The following is a 17,537-nucleotide window of genomic DNA, read 5'->3' on the forward strand; positions in this document are numbered from 1 at the left end:
GGTTGAGTTGCAATTTGCAGAAAAAACAGGAATTAGCTAGGGTAAGGTCTGAGTAGGGGTGAGGTAGGGGAGGAAGGGAAGAGAAGGAAGAAAATTCTAGGTGGAAGGGACAGTCTGTGTGAAGACATGTAGAAATAAAACAACGTGACGCCGACTCCACAGAGAGGACTTGAAGGCAGATGAGTCTAGAGAGCTTGTGAGGAAGGGAGGCACAGTTCATAAAGGGCCTTTTGTGTGAGGAATTTGAACTTGAATAATTTATTATTCTGTGCTAGCCACTGTGCTATGGACTTATATGTATTAGCTCACTTAATCCTCCCAATCATCTCAAGAGAGGGGCACTATTATCATGATTATCCCCATTTTATAAATGAGAAAACTGAGTCTTTAGACTGTTCGAAATAATCAAAATGAAACAAAAAAAAAGTGGCTAAAGTCACACAGCAATGGAGTAACACATTGCAGATTTTTTCTAAAATCACGTCTATTTAGAAACTCTAAAGACTATAAATATAGAGTCAGAGAGAATTAGTCTTGATAGAAATAATCAATATAAAATCTGAAACCACAGTGGCCTAAATTGCACATTGTAAATTTTGTAACTAAATTTTTATGGAAGAATAAAGTATTTTTGCCAAAATATACATCTGGAAAAAATCGACCCTGGAAAATTGAACTTGGACATAGAACACAAAGGAAGGAATACACACAGTTGGAGAAGGAAGCCTGTTAAAACTTGTTATATACAAGAACTGATTGATAAATTGGAGTTTTACTACAGAATTCAGAAGGAAGAGGGTTTATTCCAGTGAAAATAATTTTGGGAAAGTGCAAATATAAATGTCGAAAATTTAGAAACACTTTGCATGCTATAGAACACAATGTGGAATGAAATTGGCTCAGTGGGATTTGCTTTGATAGAATGAAACTGTCTACATATATGGTACAGATAATGTTAGTATGATTTTGGTAAATATATTTGAAACCGTAAACATGGGTTCCTTGGGGTCCAAATCATGGGATAAAATGTTCTTTACTTGGCTGCTGTGGCCTAAGAGAAGAGGGAGGGAGGCTCCTGCAGGGGCTGGAGAGGGAGAGAGAAAGAGTTTTAGCCCGAGGACCTCTGAGGAGAAGAATCATGGGAGTGAGGTATTTGGGCCTTTAGGACATGGGGGAATTCTTTAAAATAATGCGTTTGTGAACCAGACACATAGGTTCAGGTCACACTTCCACTAGTGTCCACTGCCCTCTGCTATTTCTGTCTTTACCACCTATGCTGCTGGAGCCCGAAGACTTCCTCACATGCTGGTTGGGAAGAAAGGCAAGCTCCTTCTCTCAAAGCAAGAAGGGAGGGCTGGGAGGAATGTGCCTCCCAAGTTGGGAAGGAATGTTAGCGCTGATGGGGGCCTGTGAGACTCTGTAGGAGGCTCTCTGCTCTCTAAGGTTAGCGCAGCACAAGTGGGTGGCCATCGCTGCGATGCTCTGTGGGGGTTCCTGCCTGTCGGTGGACAAAGGACCATTCAGAGTTTCTGGATTTATTCAAAATGTCACCTTTACAATCAGCCCTCATTTCCTGTTCACATTTCATCTTCAAAAGAGCATCTGCAAATCTACAGGTATCATAACTACTGCTAAAGTTTACAGACTGAATCCTTAATAATTTATCATTAATTGAAATCTGAAAAAATTTAAAATAGCGAGTCGGCACAATTAGTTTCTAGTAGCATTTTTACATTACTTGAAAACATACAACATTCAGTTCTACGCTCAAGTTAATAACTTTTTGTATACAGTATATATTTCAATGTTAAAATTTGAATGTAAAGGCTGTTTACTAATAATGTTAAACTATCAAAATATAAGGTACAAAAAGCTATATAGAAATAAGATGTGTACTTCTTTGAATAAGTTGCATACATAAAGTACAATACCTTTAAAAGATACTTATTGATTTATTCATAGATTCAAGAAATTTACCTGAATGCCCACCATCTGCAAGGCACTGGGCTAGATGCTATGGATTCGATGTTGAATAAGGCACAATCTGGTCTCCAAGAGCTTACAAACTAGAAATTTTCTAGGTACTCTATAACAAATGAGCTATAAGTGATTTCTAATGTAAAGAGGAGCAAATACTTTCTGCACTGAGTGTTACTTTAGTCGTCTTTGCAAAAGCTTCTTTCTTTTCATAATATGCAGCCTCATTTACAAACACCGGGTACACGGTACAGTCTCCGCCCAATGGAATAGTCTTTCCATCAAGAGTTAAAAACACAGGATCCCCAGGGTGCAAAGGCTTCCAGTCTTGATCCTCTCAGGAGACAATTAAAAATACATAAAGTACATTAGGTTTTCTCCTACTTTAAAAATTTTATATCAGGTTCTATACAAGTAAAATGACAGCATCGTCTTCTTTTAAAAGAGATACTTGAGAGGCATACGAGTGATGAGACTAAACTGAGACTGAGCAATTGATTTTGGCAGTGGTATTAAGAGTTCCCTTTTATTTTTAAAACCGACAACATGTAATTCGAGTTTGCTTCAATACTGTTTGCCTTGAATGTTGCCAAAGAGATTTATAATATTAAAAGGCAAAACAAAATGTGCATCTCCTTAAGGGCATACTCTAACTCTTGCTAGTTGAAGTTAAATTCTGCTCAGTAAAATTGAAGAAATACCCATTAAGAGCCTTCTGTGTATAAGACATTCTACTGTTGGGGATAAAAAAAATGAGTGACATTGTGCCTGCACGCTAGGAGGTTCCTCTGTTGTGGGGACTGGTGGGAGAAGGTGGGAGCAGGCTGAGGAAAGTCTAAGACAAGGTGGGCGTTTTCCATACGTGTCCCCACATTGTAATAACGGAGTTACCTGAGGGTCCCCACCAAGGATTTGGACCTGTGAGCCCACCCACACCAGTGCTGCCACACCACAGGAACCCTAGAGCAGCTCTTCTCAGACTTGGATGTGTCTGCAGTTCATCTAGCGATCCTGTTTGTCTGGACTCGTAACCAGGTCCCCGCCTGAGTCACTCACTCAGGGTCTAATGGCTTCTCCGTTCACTCCCTACTCTCCAGACACTGGTCTTCCTGAGGTTCCTCAAACACTGCGAGTTCGTTCCCGCCTCAGAGTCTTTGCAATTGTTTTCCACGTGGCTGACTCCTCATCTTCCAGGTTCCACCTTCAATGCCCTCATCTTAAGAAATGGCATTTTCTAACCACGCCATCTAATGAGGAAACCTTTGTTAACTGCTACTGTATTATTCTGTTTATTTCTTTCATAGCACTTATGAAAATTTGAAATCATGTGATTTTTGTATTATTTACTTACTTATTCATGGTCTGTCCTCCCCTTACTAGTATGCAAGTTCTATCAGAGACCCTGCCTATCTTGACTCTCAGGGCCCAGGACAAGCTTAGTAGTTATTCAAACATATTTATTGAAAGAATCAATCAATCAATGCCTCCTGTAGAATACTGAGCCATTCCTTATTGTCTACCAAAACTACCCTTTCTGGCTTTGAAGACCTACCACTAGCCCTGTTTGTTACTGACTTCATTCATCTCACCTCTGCCTCTGCAGGATGATTTTAGTATTTCTCACATATGTCTTTGAGGAACATGAAACAAAAAATCCTGTGTTGTAGCCAGTTATGACATCATCACCTTGACCTCTGGTTTTTGTACTTGTAATTTTTGTTACTTGTAGGGCTTTCCTCCCTTCTCTCCCCAGACCTTTATCTTTCTGTCCTTTCAAACACTGCCTAAGGCTCCTTCTTCAGGTTTCCATCTGGGTACCACTAAGGCACAAGGCAGGATTTGCTCCACTAGACTGCGTTTTGGGACAGGCTATTTTATTAAGTTGTAAGTCTGAATGACTATCATTAGGGTCATTAAATAGGAGTTTGAACTGGATCAGTGCTTTTCCACTCTAATTACCCAGACCAGTAAGATCAGATGATCCCAGATTGGGGGCCTGGCATCATTACCCTTTAAAAGGCTCTCTAGGCAATGCGCAGCCAGGGTTGAAAGCTCCAGACTAGACGATCCATCAGGATTTTTCCATTGCTGAGTCCTGAGGGTGTGTAGGGTGCTCCCAATGGGGATGGATGTCTTAGCTTTTGGGAACCTCTGCTTCCCCCTGCTTTTACCTTTTTCTTTTCCAGATTTAAACCTCCTATATTCCCCCTCTCTCCTACTTTTCTTCCCCTTCACTATGCCATTATTGATCAAACCGGACAAGGAACAAATACTGGGGTTCTGAGGAGTTAGGAAATGACAGCAGAAAATGTTCCAAAAAAAGAGGTTCTGATTGTTCTGCTCTAACTTATATGGTAGTGCTCACAGGAAGAGGGTGGCAATGTGGCTGGCTGCAGAGAACATTAGTTCTGGATCTGCCATCAGTAGCTATATGGCTATGGGAAGGATCTAATTTCTGAGCCTCTGTTTTCTTATGTTAAAATAGATGTAATAACTCCTAGCCATTGCACCTGGGCAGGAATTTCACCTTCTCTGACCCCCACCCCCCCTCATTATTCTGCAGTAGCATCTGGTTATCTTCAAGACCACAGCTTAGACCTTAGTACATCTAGACTGCAAATTCCACAAGAATATAAACCATGTCCACTGATGTATCCCCAGGGCCAGCACAGGATAAATATTTACTGAGTGACTGTCTGAACACCTTACCTACACTGCACAGTTTATGAGAACATCAAATGAGCTAATGTATGTAAAATGCTTTATGGACTGTAAAGTTCTACTCAAAGGTAGGGCATCATTATTTTGAATATTTAAAGAAGTAGTAAATGTTACCTGCAGTTTAGGGTGGATAATAGCAGCAATTTCTCCACATTTGTTCCTGGGATAATCAACTTTCTCCATTATTTTATAGACTTCAATAGCACAGGGAGGAAATTCTTTTCCTATGGCAAAAACAAAATGTATAAATAACAAAAAAAGAAGAAGAAAACTCCTGAAAAAAGGGAACTTGATATTTTAAAGAAAGAAGAAGAATAACCAAAAATTGAAGACAGATTCAGGGAGAACACATTTTCTTTTTTTGCTTTTAAATCATTTTATTGTGAAATTTAATGCTCAGAAAAGTACATATAACATAGTTTAATGAATTGTAAAATGACTACCCATGTAACCATTACCCAGGACAAGAAACAGCATACTGCCAGCATCCCAAAATCCCCTGTATGCCTCCTTCTGATCATAATCCCATCGCCTTCCCACCTTAGCAGTAACCACTAATTTTGGTAATGACTCTCTTGCTTTACTTTATAGTTTCACCACCTATTTCTGAATCCCACATAGTATAGTTAAGGTTGCCTACTATTGAATATTTTACAAATACAATCAATCACTATATGCACTTGGTTTTCTCAAGATCAACTTCTTGGGAAGATTCATCCATATTGTGGTATATAGCCACTGTTCATCCATTTTCTTTGCAGTATAGTATTCCACTGCAAGAAAAATGCCATAATTTATTTTTTCTTCCTGGGTTTATTGACATCTTGCATGTTTCCAGCTTGGGCCTATTAAGAAGAATGCCATGGGTTTGCAGGGCGTCAGGCAGAGAGCTGCTCTGCCACCACTACCACTGAGACACTGTACTGGATCATCTTTCTGATGCTCAAATGTCCCAAGCTAAAACTGAAAAAGCCACCCTAGATGCACGACATTGGCCATAACAGTGATTGCTCCAGTGTTACCTTATTTCATTATTGCCAGCATTAACAAAAATGCTCTATGACTGATGATCACAGGTCCCAGAGGCCTTTAGCTCTCTTGGTAGAAAACAGAACTTACAAAGCCAGTGTGGAGGAGAAAGTGGCTAGGACTGAGAGTCAGGATACCTGGGCTCTTATCTCCTGGCTGTGTGCTTGAGCAAAATGCTTAACTTCTTGAAGCTTACTTTCTTTACCTGTCAAACTAAGGTTGCGCATTAGTTTATCTTGAAGGGCCCTTTCAGCTCTGACATTCTATGATTGCATAACTTCAAGAGGATGTCCAGCAGGTTAGGTGACTTCAGCATTGTGCTCCTTCTCTTAACCAAGTAGGTTAAACATCTGGATAGCTCCTGAGCAGTGAGACACTAGGATGCAGGCAGTGGAGTGCAACTTACAAAGGCACAGCAACATTAAACAACCCAATGCCCAAAAACTTGGAAAAGGAGTAGTTTACATTATACCAGGCAACTTCTGAACAAACAGGATGAACTTTCATCCAACAGAGAGCCCACAGTGTGCTGTGCTTGCAATCCAAATAAATTCTTCCTTTGCCCTTAGAGCAGAAAGTGCAGCTGGGGTTGGAATGTCGATATAACGTGATCACTTCTGTGTCCGTTAGCTTTTGCTGCAAAACACACTACACCAGAACTTAGTGGCTTAAGACAACAATCCTCTAATTAGCTCATGCTCTGTGGGTTGGTTGGGCAGTTCCTCTGGTCTAGGCTGGACTGGCTGGTATCTAATTGGCTTGCTCATGCATTAGCAGTGAGCTGGCAGGTCAGCAGGAGGCTGGGTGCTCTAAGATGGCCTCACTCTCTTAGTTGGTATTTGACTGGCTGTCAGCTGGAGCTGCAGGACCACTGGCCGAGGTGTCTCAGTTCTCAGCCTCATAACATCTCATTATCCAGCGGGCTAGGGTAGACTGACACACATACTGGCAGTGCAGGGTTCCCAAGGACGGCAAGAGACAAAGCCTCGATTGCAAGTTCTTTTCAAACTTCTGTGGCACAAAATATGCCACATGGCCAAGGCAGTTTCGGGTGGTAGGGAAATAGACTCCACCTGTTGAGGGGACACAGATGCAGGGAAGGAAAGAATTTGTGGCTATTTTTACAATTTGCCACACTTTCCAAGATGAAGATGGGAACTGATCAGATATCATCTCTTTAAACCAGAAGGTCCATTGGGAGGAAAGGAAAGAGTGGTAGAACACAAAGGAGTATTTTTTGCTACTTAGAATCTCAGAGCTGGACGGAGTCTCAGATGACCAGCTTCCAGAAATGCTTGAATATTCCCTACATCTTTCTGGCCAAGTGGTCATCTTGCTCCTGCTTGAGCAACCTTACAAAGTGTGGTCTGTTCCATTGTTGGTCAGCTTTGTTAATTAGACATTTCTGTCTCTAGGTAACATTATTCCACCAATTCTAATCTGCCTAATTAGGCACAGAAAGGATGCCTGAGTCACAGAAAGGATGCCTAATTCTTTTCCAATATAACACTTTGAAAACTCTAAGATAAAATCGGCCTTAAGATTTTTTCTAAGCATCTCTAAATTCTATCAATGACTGCTCTTCTATTGTCACACACATGAGAATACATGTGAAGGTATCTTTGGGGTTATTCTTATTATATTTCTCAAATTTCAACATTCTCAACTGCTTCCTCAGCTAACCTCTACTTTATAGACATTCCTCCTGAAATATAGACTAGGAATTTCTTCACAGGTCTCCAAGCATTGTTTATCCAAGGCAGAAAAGAGACCGTCACTTCCCTCATTCTGCGATTTTTTTTAACATGAAAGTAAAATTTTGTTTCTGATGTACTTTAATTTTAAACATTTGGTTTAGATTAATGTTAAAGCCTGTCAGGACTTTTTGGATCCAACTTCTGATCTCAGATATTTTCCTGCTAGCTTCCTGTCACTTATCACTTACATAAGCATGTCAAATATGTCCTTATCCAAGTCACTAATAGTAATTTTGAGTAGCACACAGCTAAAGACAGAGCTCTTCTACACATTTCTAGAGACTTCTTCAGATGGTTGCCAGCATCCTTTGGATAACGGTGCTCTTTCCATGTTAGTTAAAAATCCATCAAACTGGATAGTCTAAATTAATAATGGTTCAAAAGTTTTGAATTGCAGAATCCTTTCCTTAAATGAAATGTTACAAGGATAAAACAGACACAACTGCTCTGGCTGAAGGAGGAGTGGGGGTCGTTGTCCTGGAGCTACCAGGGCAGCTACTAAATCCCCGCCCTGTGGCAAGAATCTATGGATTGTGATTTGAAAACCATGTTTTGATTTTTTATGAGTCAGGTTTGTCGCCTTCTGGGTGCACTGTTCTCTTATATTCGACACACTTACTATTCAAAGGGTTTCTTGTGAATAAGTGGTGACCTTCCCAACACCAGGCCCATCAGACAGTATAGAACCTGTCCTCAGACAAAGGGGGTAAAATCCTGATTTTCAGTCTTTGTGACTTTGGGGTCAAAGGACCCCCAAGCACAGAAGAAATTCCTGTGATCACAGTAGGAGGTTTAGGAATTACCCTCTCCATAGGCACTCAACTATTCACCAGCTTTGCCACTATATAGACCCATTCCTCAACAATAATTTCACTTCAGCCCTGTCTGAATAATTATTTATATGTCACTTTGATTTCATCTTAATTACAATTCTTAAAAAATTTAAAGTAAATTTATTTTTAAAATAATAGGTTTCTCGTTTTGTTTTGTTTTGTTGCAGTTTTAGGTTCATCAAGTCAATGAGCAGACAGTACATAAGCTCCTTATACCCATCTCACCATGAGCCCCCATTTAACTATTTGTAATTACACAAATAATACATGAATATGTCATTCTTCTTGAACACAACTAAAACAAAATTAACTTGGTTTTCCCCTCCTTTTCCCAGTAATCACTGTTATCAGTTTGTTTTCTCCTAGAACTTTTCCTGTGTAGTAACATATATTTATATGTATCTAGCAAGTGTTTATTATTATTATTATTATTTTGAAGCAAATTGGTATAATATATATTTTGGTCACAACTTGCTTTCTTTCAATTAACAATGTAGTTGAAGATCTTTCCATACTGGTTTACTTAACTAACTGATTGATATTCACGTCATTTCCATTGTTTTGCTGTTACAGACAATGCTTCAATAACCACCCTTGTATGTAGCATGTCGGTATGAATGTGCTTGTGTTTCTTTGAGATGTGGAATTGCTATGTCATAGAATTTGCACATTTTAGAAAGTGGATACTGTCAAATTATCCTCTAAAGTGTCTTTACCAATTTACATCAGCAGGGAAGGAGACTATCCCCTTTTCTCACACCCTTACCAACACAATATTTTCAGATTTTAATATTTTCCCAATCTAATGGGAGAAAATGGTTTTGCATTTTAATTTGCATTTTTCTGATTACTACTGATACTGGACATCTTTTCATCTCTTTATTGGACATTTGTATTTCTTGGTAATTCCTTGCTTTTTAAAATGGAGATTAATAGGAAGATGAGGATTTTGTTTGGGGAGCTTTATTTGGCAGCTGTTTTTCTTGGAAGGCAGCTATGCTAACCACTATACCACCAACGCAGGGTCAGCAGCTGTTTTTCTTGAATGTGTCTACATTGGTAATGAAGAATGGCTGAAGTGAATACAAATTTTTTAAAAGCACCTAATATCATGGACATGGCAAATATGACTTAGATTCCAATTGCTACTTCAATGTGTAGCAATTAAGTTGTTATGTGTGCTCCATCTCATCTATTTCTGATTTATTTACTCACACAAGCCATCAATTAAAGAAACACTTTCTGCCTACCACTTACCTTCATTGAAATTATGTATAAAATCAAGTGCATGTTTAATCATTTTTCTCATTTGATCCAGGATATCAGCTCTAAGGACCCCTTGAGGCTGGGGACCAACTTCTATACCTAAGTACAGAAGGGGAGATAGTTGCATTTATACAAGTTTTAGAATATAAGATTGAGCATTTTAATATATCAAGATCTAGAATCCCATCATTCAAAGTGATTAAAAAAGTAGGCCATGTAGCATCATGAAAAATATATATGACATAATGCCAGGCAAAAAAAGAAAGCAGAGCATTTACATGTACAAGTTAGATGCATAGTAAATAAAGACTGGGAGAGAACATGGAAAAAAGTCCAAAGAGTTGTGTTATAGTAGTAAGGTCTTGAGGTCTTTTTTCCTTTAGATTTTCTTCAATATTGTCGAAATATTTAAAAATCATAATAATTAAAAGTAGACAAATTTACACCAAGAAAATAATATGTGGCCACAGAGAGAAACTGTCATAGACCTAACACTTAGCTTGTAGCAGAAAAAACATCTATTTAGTCAAAGAAATCTACACTAAGTTGAGACATGGATTTAAGTCTAATGACAATCTATGTGACCCTAGAGTAACTTTCTTGCTCTTAATATAACAACCCATCCCGACATGATAGTGCAATGGATTCAATTATCTGTAGGAAAAAATCATATTTCTTCTCACCCTAAGAAGGTCTGCTTCCTGTGGCTGTCACACATCCATCCATAAACCTACAAAACACTCTTTTTCTAAACCACTCATCTAGTCCCTTCCCTCCTGTTCAAGTCTCCCACACAGTTATTATTCCAATCACCACCTGCCCCTATTATAAAACCACTTACCAAGTATAACATTATCCATTTTCCTTCTTTTCCATCTATCTAACATCACCCACTTCTGTTAATTCTCAATTCACAAAATCTCACTGTATTGTCTTTTACCTTCATTTTTCATTTTTGTGCTTAGCTTTCCTGGATATATGTTTGGGCATATATTTAAGTATAGGGTATAAGTGCGGCTAAGGTATGCATCAGTGTATAAGTAATTTGTACAAATGTGTGAAAACTTGTTCATGGATATGTCTGTATGTGTAATGTAGAAGACACTGTTGATTGCCTACCCAAAATCCATTCTATCTTACTTCTGGCTGACAGAGACCTGGTTTTGGGTGGGTATACAACTCAGGAGTAAATGTGGAATAGTTTTTGTGAATCAGAGTAACCCCATTAACCCTAGGAGTTAACTTAAGAATGAATATGTGACCCAGTTCTGAACAACTGGCCATAATGGAAGGTCTGCAAGTGAATTCCCGAGAATGTCTTTTCTTCCCCTAGATATTGTCATGTTGGCATATGATGCTTCAAACTACAGTGGACATCTTGTGGCCTTGGGGCCACATAAAGTAAGAGGTGCATTATAAAATGCTGAGTTGGAGAGAGTTTCTTTCTGATCTTAAGTGTTCCTCCCTCCATGACTGAATGACATAAAAATATTCCAAAGAAAACAGCAAAGTTGGAAAGAGAACATATAGTATTTCTAATTATTTATGATGATCTTAATATTGTCCCACATGAAAATGAAAGATTTGGCTCTAAGAGCTAAACACATCAGAAGATATTTGTTCTGGCTAAGAGCATCACTGCCCCATAAATATCACAGATCAAGTTCGCTCTCGCAAGGCTTGGAAATCTTAGGCTTTATTTGATGTCACTGAGAAACAGGATCTCTATCCCTTACTGTTAAGCATTCAGTTTGTTTCAAATAATTACCCACGCTTGTGTATTTAGCTTGCCCCGACCAATCTGTTGATTAGGCACCAAATTATCAATAATTGAATAAACAAGATAATTTTAAATTTGCTTATATTGTTTGATGACTCACTTTTAAATTAAATTGCTCTTGGTTAAACCATCTGAGATCTAACAAAAAAGATTTTAGGTTGTGACAGCAATTTTAATGATTATAGCGTGGTCTGTAAACAATTATGCTACTAGGTCACTCAGGAAAGAGAATGGAATACAGAAAAAAGAGACTGGCTGAGAGTGCAAGCCTGCATGTTGGAAGTTATCAGGAGGTAAAGATGAACTCATAGCCCAGTAACCGACAGGGTAAACAAGTGCGTGGAAAACAAACACAGGTCACCAGAGATTCTACTGTAAAGCAGGTGCTAAGAGGGATACTGGGAGAGAATTTTCCATGGGCCTTTTGTGTTTCTGCATATCTTGCCAGTAAGACATGACTGTCTTGGCTGCAGATTATTTTTTCAACAATGTTTGTACAGTGAGTACTCTTGGAAGGTAGGAATGCTGTCTCTCTTGGAGCAAAAGCCAGGCTGCTTACTGCCCATAAAAGATACCAGTTCCCTCAACTCTGTGTTTCTTCCTGGAATGCAGAAAGCTGCTCAATGAAATCGAGGAAGTTTGATATAGTTAGACACTGTTGGTGATAGTTTGTTTATTACTTGAAAATTATAAGCCATAATGATAAGCAAAGTAGCTATATATAGGCTTTAAATTAATTTTCTCAGAGTTTCATCTAGGACACATTTTGTTTAGTTGTGACACTGGGAGATATGACTTACCAACAGCATACTTGGCTATAGAACGAGTGGTTGCGTATTTGAGGGAAGGATGCTCAATAAGATAAACGTAGCAAGGTAATGGAGCCAAAGACATCTGAAAAGAATTTAAAACATCTTTCTTATTATGTAAAGACCGTATGTCTTGTTGTCTTTGCTGTTAGAGTCAATGATGCCTTCAATATGTTTCCCTTCATCGACTAAGATTAGTAAGACAGCTTTATGAAACACTCTGAAATCCAATGTTGTTATTATAGTTTTGAAAACACATAATAAAGGAATTACATATAAAGCTGGATTCTAAATAGCTTTCTGGATAAAATGTATATTAAACACTTCTCCAGAACTATGAACAGAGAATATGAATAAATTCTCCTTCTGAATGGATTTGGTTATTTTGTTTTCATCATTGGTTCCATTTACTATTTAGCTTAGTATTGGTCTCTCAAAGAATTCTATGTCTAGCCCTGTGGGCAGGTCTCTACAGATGTTGGGCAACTCGCCCTACCTGAATGAGAATTATCTGAATGAGAATTCAGGACAGGCCTCTCAGCTTTGACAACAATGGGCAGCCATGTTGCTTCCTTGCCTGACAATCAAAGCATGCAGCTTTCTTTTCAAGGAACAACAAAGACTAGCTGCATTATGAACTCCTACCAGAACAACTATCTGGTTAATGTCAAAAATTCAAAGGAAACAAAAATAATTGTTAATTTTTTACTATGAGCTAGGCATTCAGCTAAATGCTCTAATTATTTTATCTCATTTAAGGCTTAGAACAGCCATATAGGGTAAGTGTTATTACTGTGCCAATTTTATAAAACGAGGAATGTCAGGTATTGGAAGTTGAGTATCTTGTTCCAGGTCAGTGAATGAGAAAGCCAGGATTTGAACCCAGGCACTCCTGGCTATTTAGGTCACATTCTTTCTACTAAATCATACTGGTTCATACCAGCTCTCTGAAAGGAAGGCTGTTCATTATACAAAAACAAGCATACAGTTAAATTATTTGTGTTTTTGCTTGGTTGCTATTTTCTAGCAATTTTTCTCTAGTTATAGGCACTGGATTGCTGAATTTTTCATATTGTAGATTTCTGAGCTTTAGAGCGATTAGCTAGAGGAAATACTGAAAGATCAGATGTGCGTGAGGGTATCTGAATCAAATGGAGACGGGGGCAGGGCTAAGGAGAGCCAATCCTTCTATCATTGGTCTTTAGTCAACAGTAAGTGACTATTTTTGAGCTTCCTAAAACTATAATTGAGCCACTTTAATCATACCATTTAAAATTTTGGTATTAATTTTACTAAAGGGCCTATGGTTTGGTGGCTGTCTCAATAAAAGATTTAAAATTTTATAGACACAAGGATCCATATGTTTCATTATTTTATTCATTGTATTTATTATTTCACTCATTTCTTCCCCTTTTCTCCTGCCTGTCACTACTACCTCCGTTCTAGTGCTTCTCCCAATCCCCCATTTCTTTTGAACCCTCCCTCCTGACCCTTTTCTAGTTGTTTCACATCTATAATTGACTGAAAAGTACACGTCCTAGGCTAACTTGTAAGTTAATAACATTGACATTACCTTAATATAATGAAACATCTGAATTAAAAAGTCATTCCTGGAATCTTCAAGAATAAGAGTGCACCCCATGTTAGAAGTAGTGTTGTGAAGGTCAAAAATAATGTCATAGGAATCTTCACTATCTTTTGGACCAAATAAATGATTTATTTCTTGAGCCCTTCTCACTTCATATGGCAAATCCTCTGACATTTTTTTGCTGTTATTAGCAGAAAGAAAAAGATTAACAACATCTGTGGCTAAGGTAACATAAACATACAAAAAGAACACAGTATAGAAGGAACCATTTGCAAAATCTTTAATATGAAAAATCTGTGAAGAAAGTGGAAATTAGCTTGAAAACTTCACAAACGAAAAATTACAGTTTCCCCCCTCCATTTGATTCCATGTAATGTTGCACTGACATGCTTACAAATAATAGTTTATTTCTGTGGCTGGCCACAAGAAAGACATTTCAAACAGAATTTACCATCTGACTTCAGCCCTGAACAAAGTTCATCCATTCATTTAATCACCAGTGTCTTAGTAGTTCAGTGCACTGAGACATTATGGAACTAGACCATCAAATGCACCTATTTTGGGGGAGGGGCTCTAGCTAGTTCTAGTGCACAAAAACAGTCAAACTTAGGAGCTCACATCATCTAATTAGGAATTCTTAAGTGATGCCAGGAACCACTAAAGATCCAGGGTCAAGCTTTATAGAGAAGAGTCTGTAAACCCTGAGAAAATGCAAAATTTTACAGGTATATATACTTATGCATTTTTCCAGGATAGAGTTGATAGCTTTTACTGAATTCTCAAATAAGTCTCTACCTGACTAGCCGCCTCCCACGGTAGTTAGGATATATTTTTTTCTTACAGTAAATGATCATTTAAATTTATTTTTCCTCATTAAAGCATTCAATCACATTTCTCTATAATTTGATTTGTTTCTAGTCTCTGGCAATTTTTGCTAATACCTTATAGGACCTATATTTGCACCTGAGTAATTCTTGCCTGGAAAGGAATCAAGAAAGTGGAACAGCCATTTTTCAACCATGAAGCAAAAGCAATGAGGACAAAAGCTGCACATTAAGGCTAGTGCAATGGGAAGATAGGATGACATCACTGTGACACTGTACCAGCCCTGGACTGCCTACCTCGGACTTACTAATTGTGAAAAGGAAACCTTTGTTTGTTTAAGCCACTGTTTTCAGATTTACATTATGTGCAACCAAACATATGGTTGAATGAATATATATGCATTTTAAAAGTTAATTCATGCAACAACTCCATGAGTTCCCCTCTTCACCCAACTGATTTGCTCCTCATCCTCCCCCATGTGAGTAAATGGCACCACCAGCCACACAGTTGCTCCTAGTCAAGTCTTGAAGTCTTAAAAGATAATAGACACTTTGAGTTCTCATGCCAGGAATCCAGGTCCCGTAGGAAGAATCCCAAGGGATGAAGCGGAATCAATAGGCAAGGACAAGATCCTAAAGGGGATGGCAGCCCTACTAAGTGACAAATCTATTCCGGATAGGAGCCTTTTGAAGAATTTTTAGCATGGGAAAGACATGACAAGATTTGCAAGTTAGGATGATCCCTATGGCTATTACTATACAGACAATAGATGTAGGCAGGATTGGAGTAAGGATGGATGCATAAAGATTCCTTAGGAGGCTACTTTAACCATCCACAGATGAAATAAACTAAGGCAATGGAAATGGAGAGGAAGACTGGATTTGCAAACTACTTACAATTATTCAATACTTGAATAATTGGGAAGATGAGTAACCCACTAGACGAACGGGATGAAGAATTAGGAAGGTTCTAGATGATCTCTATAGGTGATTTGGTGAGTAATGGTGACACCACTGAGAATTTAGGAGAATTTAGGAAAAGCAGCAAAATTTGCGAGAGCGAGGATGGGAGAAGGTAATTAATTAATTGATCTCATAAGTTTCCATAACCACCCTGAGAGATAACTGTCTAGCCTCTGATAAGTATTAAATGTAAGAAGTAGGAAGTGAATTTAATTTAAGAGACTGCTCTCACTGAAGTGCATGCTATTGAGTGGTCATAATAAGAAAACTCATTCTAATCTATATTAGAGTTATTTGGGAAGTTAATAGCCCAACTAAAAGTTATTCTTCAGCAAATCCTTACTTGTAATATAAGAATTAGTTAATAGCTGTTTTAGGTGAATAGATAAAACTTAGTTTTCTCAACATAAGCTCAGTCATGAAGATGAAGCACTTTTGAAATTAAAACTTAAGTTAGTAAAAATATGGTCTGATAAGCAAGGTATGACTAATGTATAACTGCCCTGGAAAACATCTATTCCATAAAGTAAGGCACATTTGTATAAATGTAGCAACCATCTTTTGAACTGTGATAAGATTAAATTTAAGTAACTCTTTAAACTCAAATTAAGATTTAATAGAAAATGAGTCCATAAAGCAGTGCTGTTAGTTGTCTGTGTGCATGACATATCTTAGCTTGTAGTCTGCTAGCTCCTGAGGGTGAAACCATTTTGTACACAGCTTTGTACTCCTATAGTACCTTGCACAGAGCCCTGTAAAGAGAAGGTGTTAATATTTTTAGGTACATGAAAGAAAGAAGTGCTGAAGAGCAAATACTTAGAGGCCTGTAAATCTATATAGCAGCTATAATGATGTAAACAAAGGCAGAAATAATTCATAAGGACTTCCCTAGAGTGTTATGATTGCATACCTTGTATGCAATATGTCATAAATCAGCTGTAATTTAAATTCAGAAAATTCAGGTCTCAGTGATCCACACTGAAGATAGTACACCAACTCTTCAGATCACAGAGTAGTCTACTATTTTCTGATGAGGGTCATTTATTCACTCTTTCATTAAACAAATATTAATTGAAATATTACACTTTTCTTAACTACAACTTTCTGCATTATCATAAACATAGTTGCAAAAATATAGTAATGAATCACCTAGAAAGCTAACAAATATGTACCCAAGCACAGTGGCCAAATATTAATTTAATGTAAAAGACTATTAAATCTGTTTCTTAAAAGACAAGGTTTAAAAATAAAAACCTGTGTTATTTGTTGTCTCAGTCTATAGAATACATTTAAAAAGAAAATCAGTTAAGAACATTCCGATGTTTAAAAAAGTTTATAAAAGAGCACATGAATGCCCAGTTTAGATAACTGAGTAATTCGTAATGGAGTATGGTTAAAAGTGAAAGTGACCATTCACAACAGCTACTATACGTACAAACATGAGTATCATCTGCATACACAAATACATACATATTTGCTCTCACACATACTGCTTTTCAGACACACACATACACACATGTGTGCGTGTACACACACACAACACAAAATAGAGTCTTACCCAAGATTTTCAGGATCAAAAACTCGATTCAGGTCACAGTCAACATATCTGGTGCACTTCTTCACAGCTCTTGGGTTGGTAATAAATGGTTTTACCTCCAGCCCCGTTCTCTGAATCTCAGTGCCGTTCTCCAGCCAGTGCTTAACTAGAAATACTCCTGTTAGCTCATTCCCATGAGTTCCTCCAAAGATAGCAACCTTTTTTATAGGATCATCAGCAACGTGACAAGAAGTCATTTTATCGAGTAGTAGTTTTATCTGAATTCTGCAACTCAAAAAGGAGAAGATCAAAGAAAACCTAATTTCTTATGCAGTTTAGGAATTTAAATATAAATGAGACCTTTAACCAAAGTGCAAAGCACAGGGTTCTCTTGAGTGGAGTGTATTTTGATTTTCTGTTACAAGTTCTGAGCCCTGTTTATTATAGGGACAC

At 37.9% G+C, this 17,537-nt stretch overlaps 1 protein-coding gene across 1 annotated transcript; it reads right to left on the reverse strand.

Moving 5' to 3' along the window:
• Positions 1–791: 791 nt before the first annotated feature.
• On the reverse strand, positions 792–17,508 carry LOC102519504 (aspartoacylase-like). Its single transcript, XM_032498013.1, has 6 exons — positions 17,106–17,508; positions 13,746–13,941; positions 12,164–12,257; positions 9,575–9,682; positions 4,813–4,922; positions 792–2,311 (listed from the first exon to the last, which is right to left on the reverse strand). Exons 1-6 carry the CDS (start codon positions 17,339–17,341, stop codon positions 2,114–2,116), a joined length of 942 nt encoding a protein of 313 aa, XP_032353904.1. The 5' UTR covers positions 17,342–17,508; the 3' UTR covers positions 792–2,113.
• Between the last annotated feature and the right edge of the window lie 29 nt (positions 17,509–17,537).

The sequence above is a fragment of the Camelus ferus genome, chromosome 16, assembly GCF_009834535.1.
Source record: "Camelus ferus isolate YT-003-E chromosome 16, BCGSAC_Cfer_1.0, whole genome shotgun sequence".
Taxonomy (NCBI): Eukaryota; Metazoa; Chordata; class Mammalia; order Artiodactyla; family Camelidae; genus Camelus; species Camelus ferus.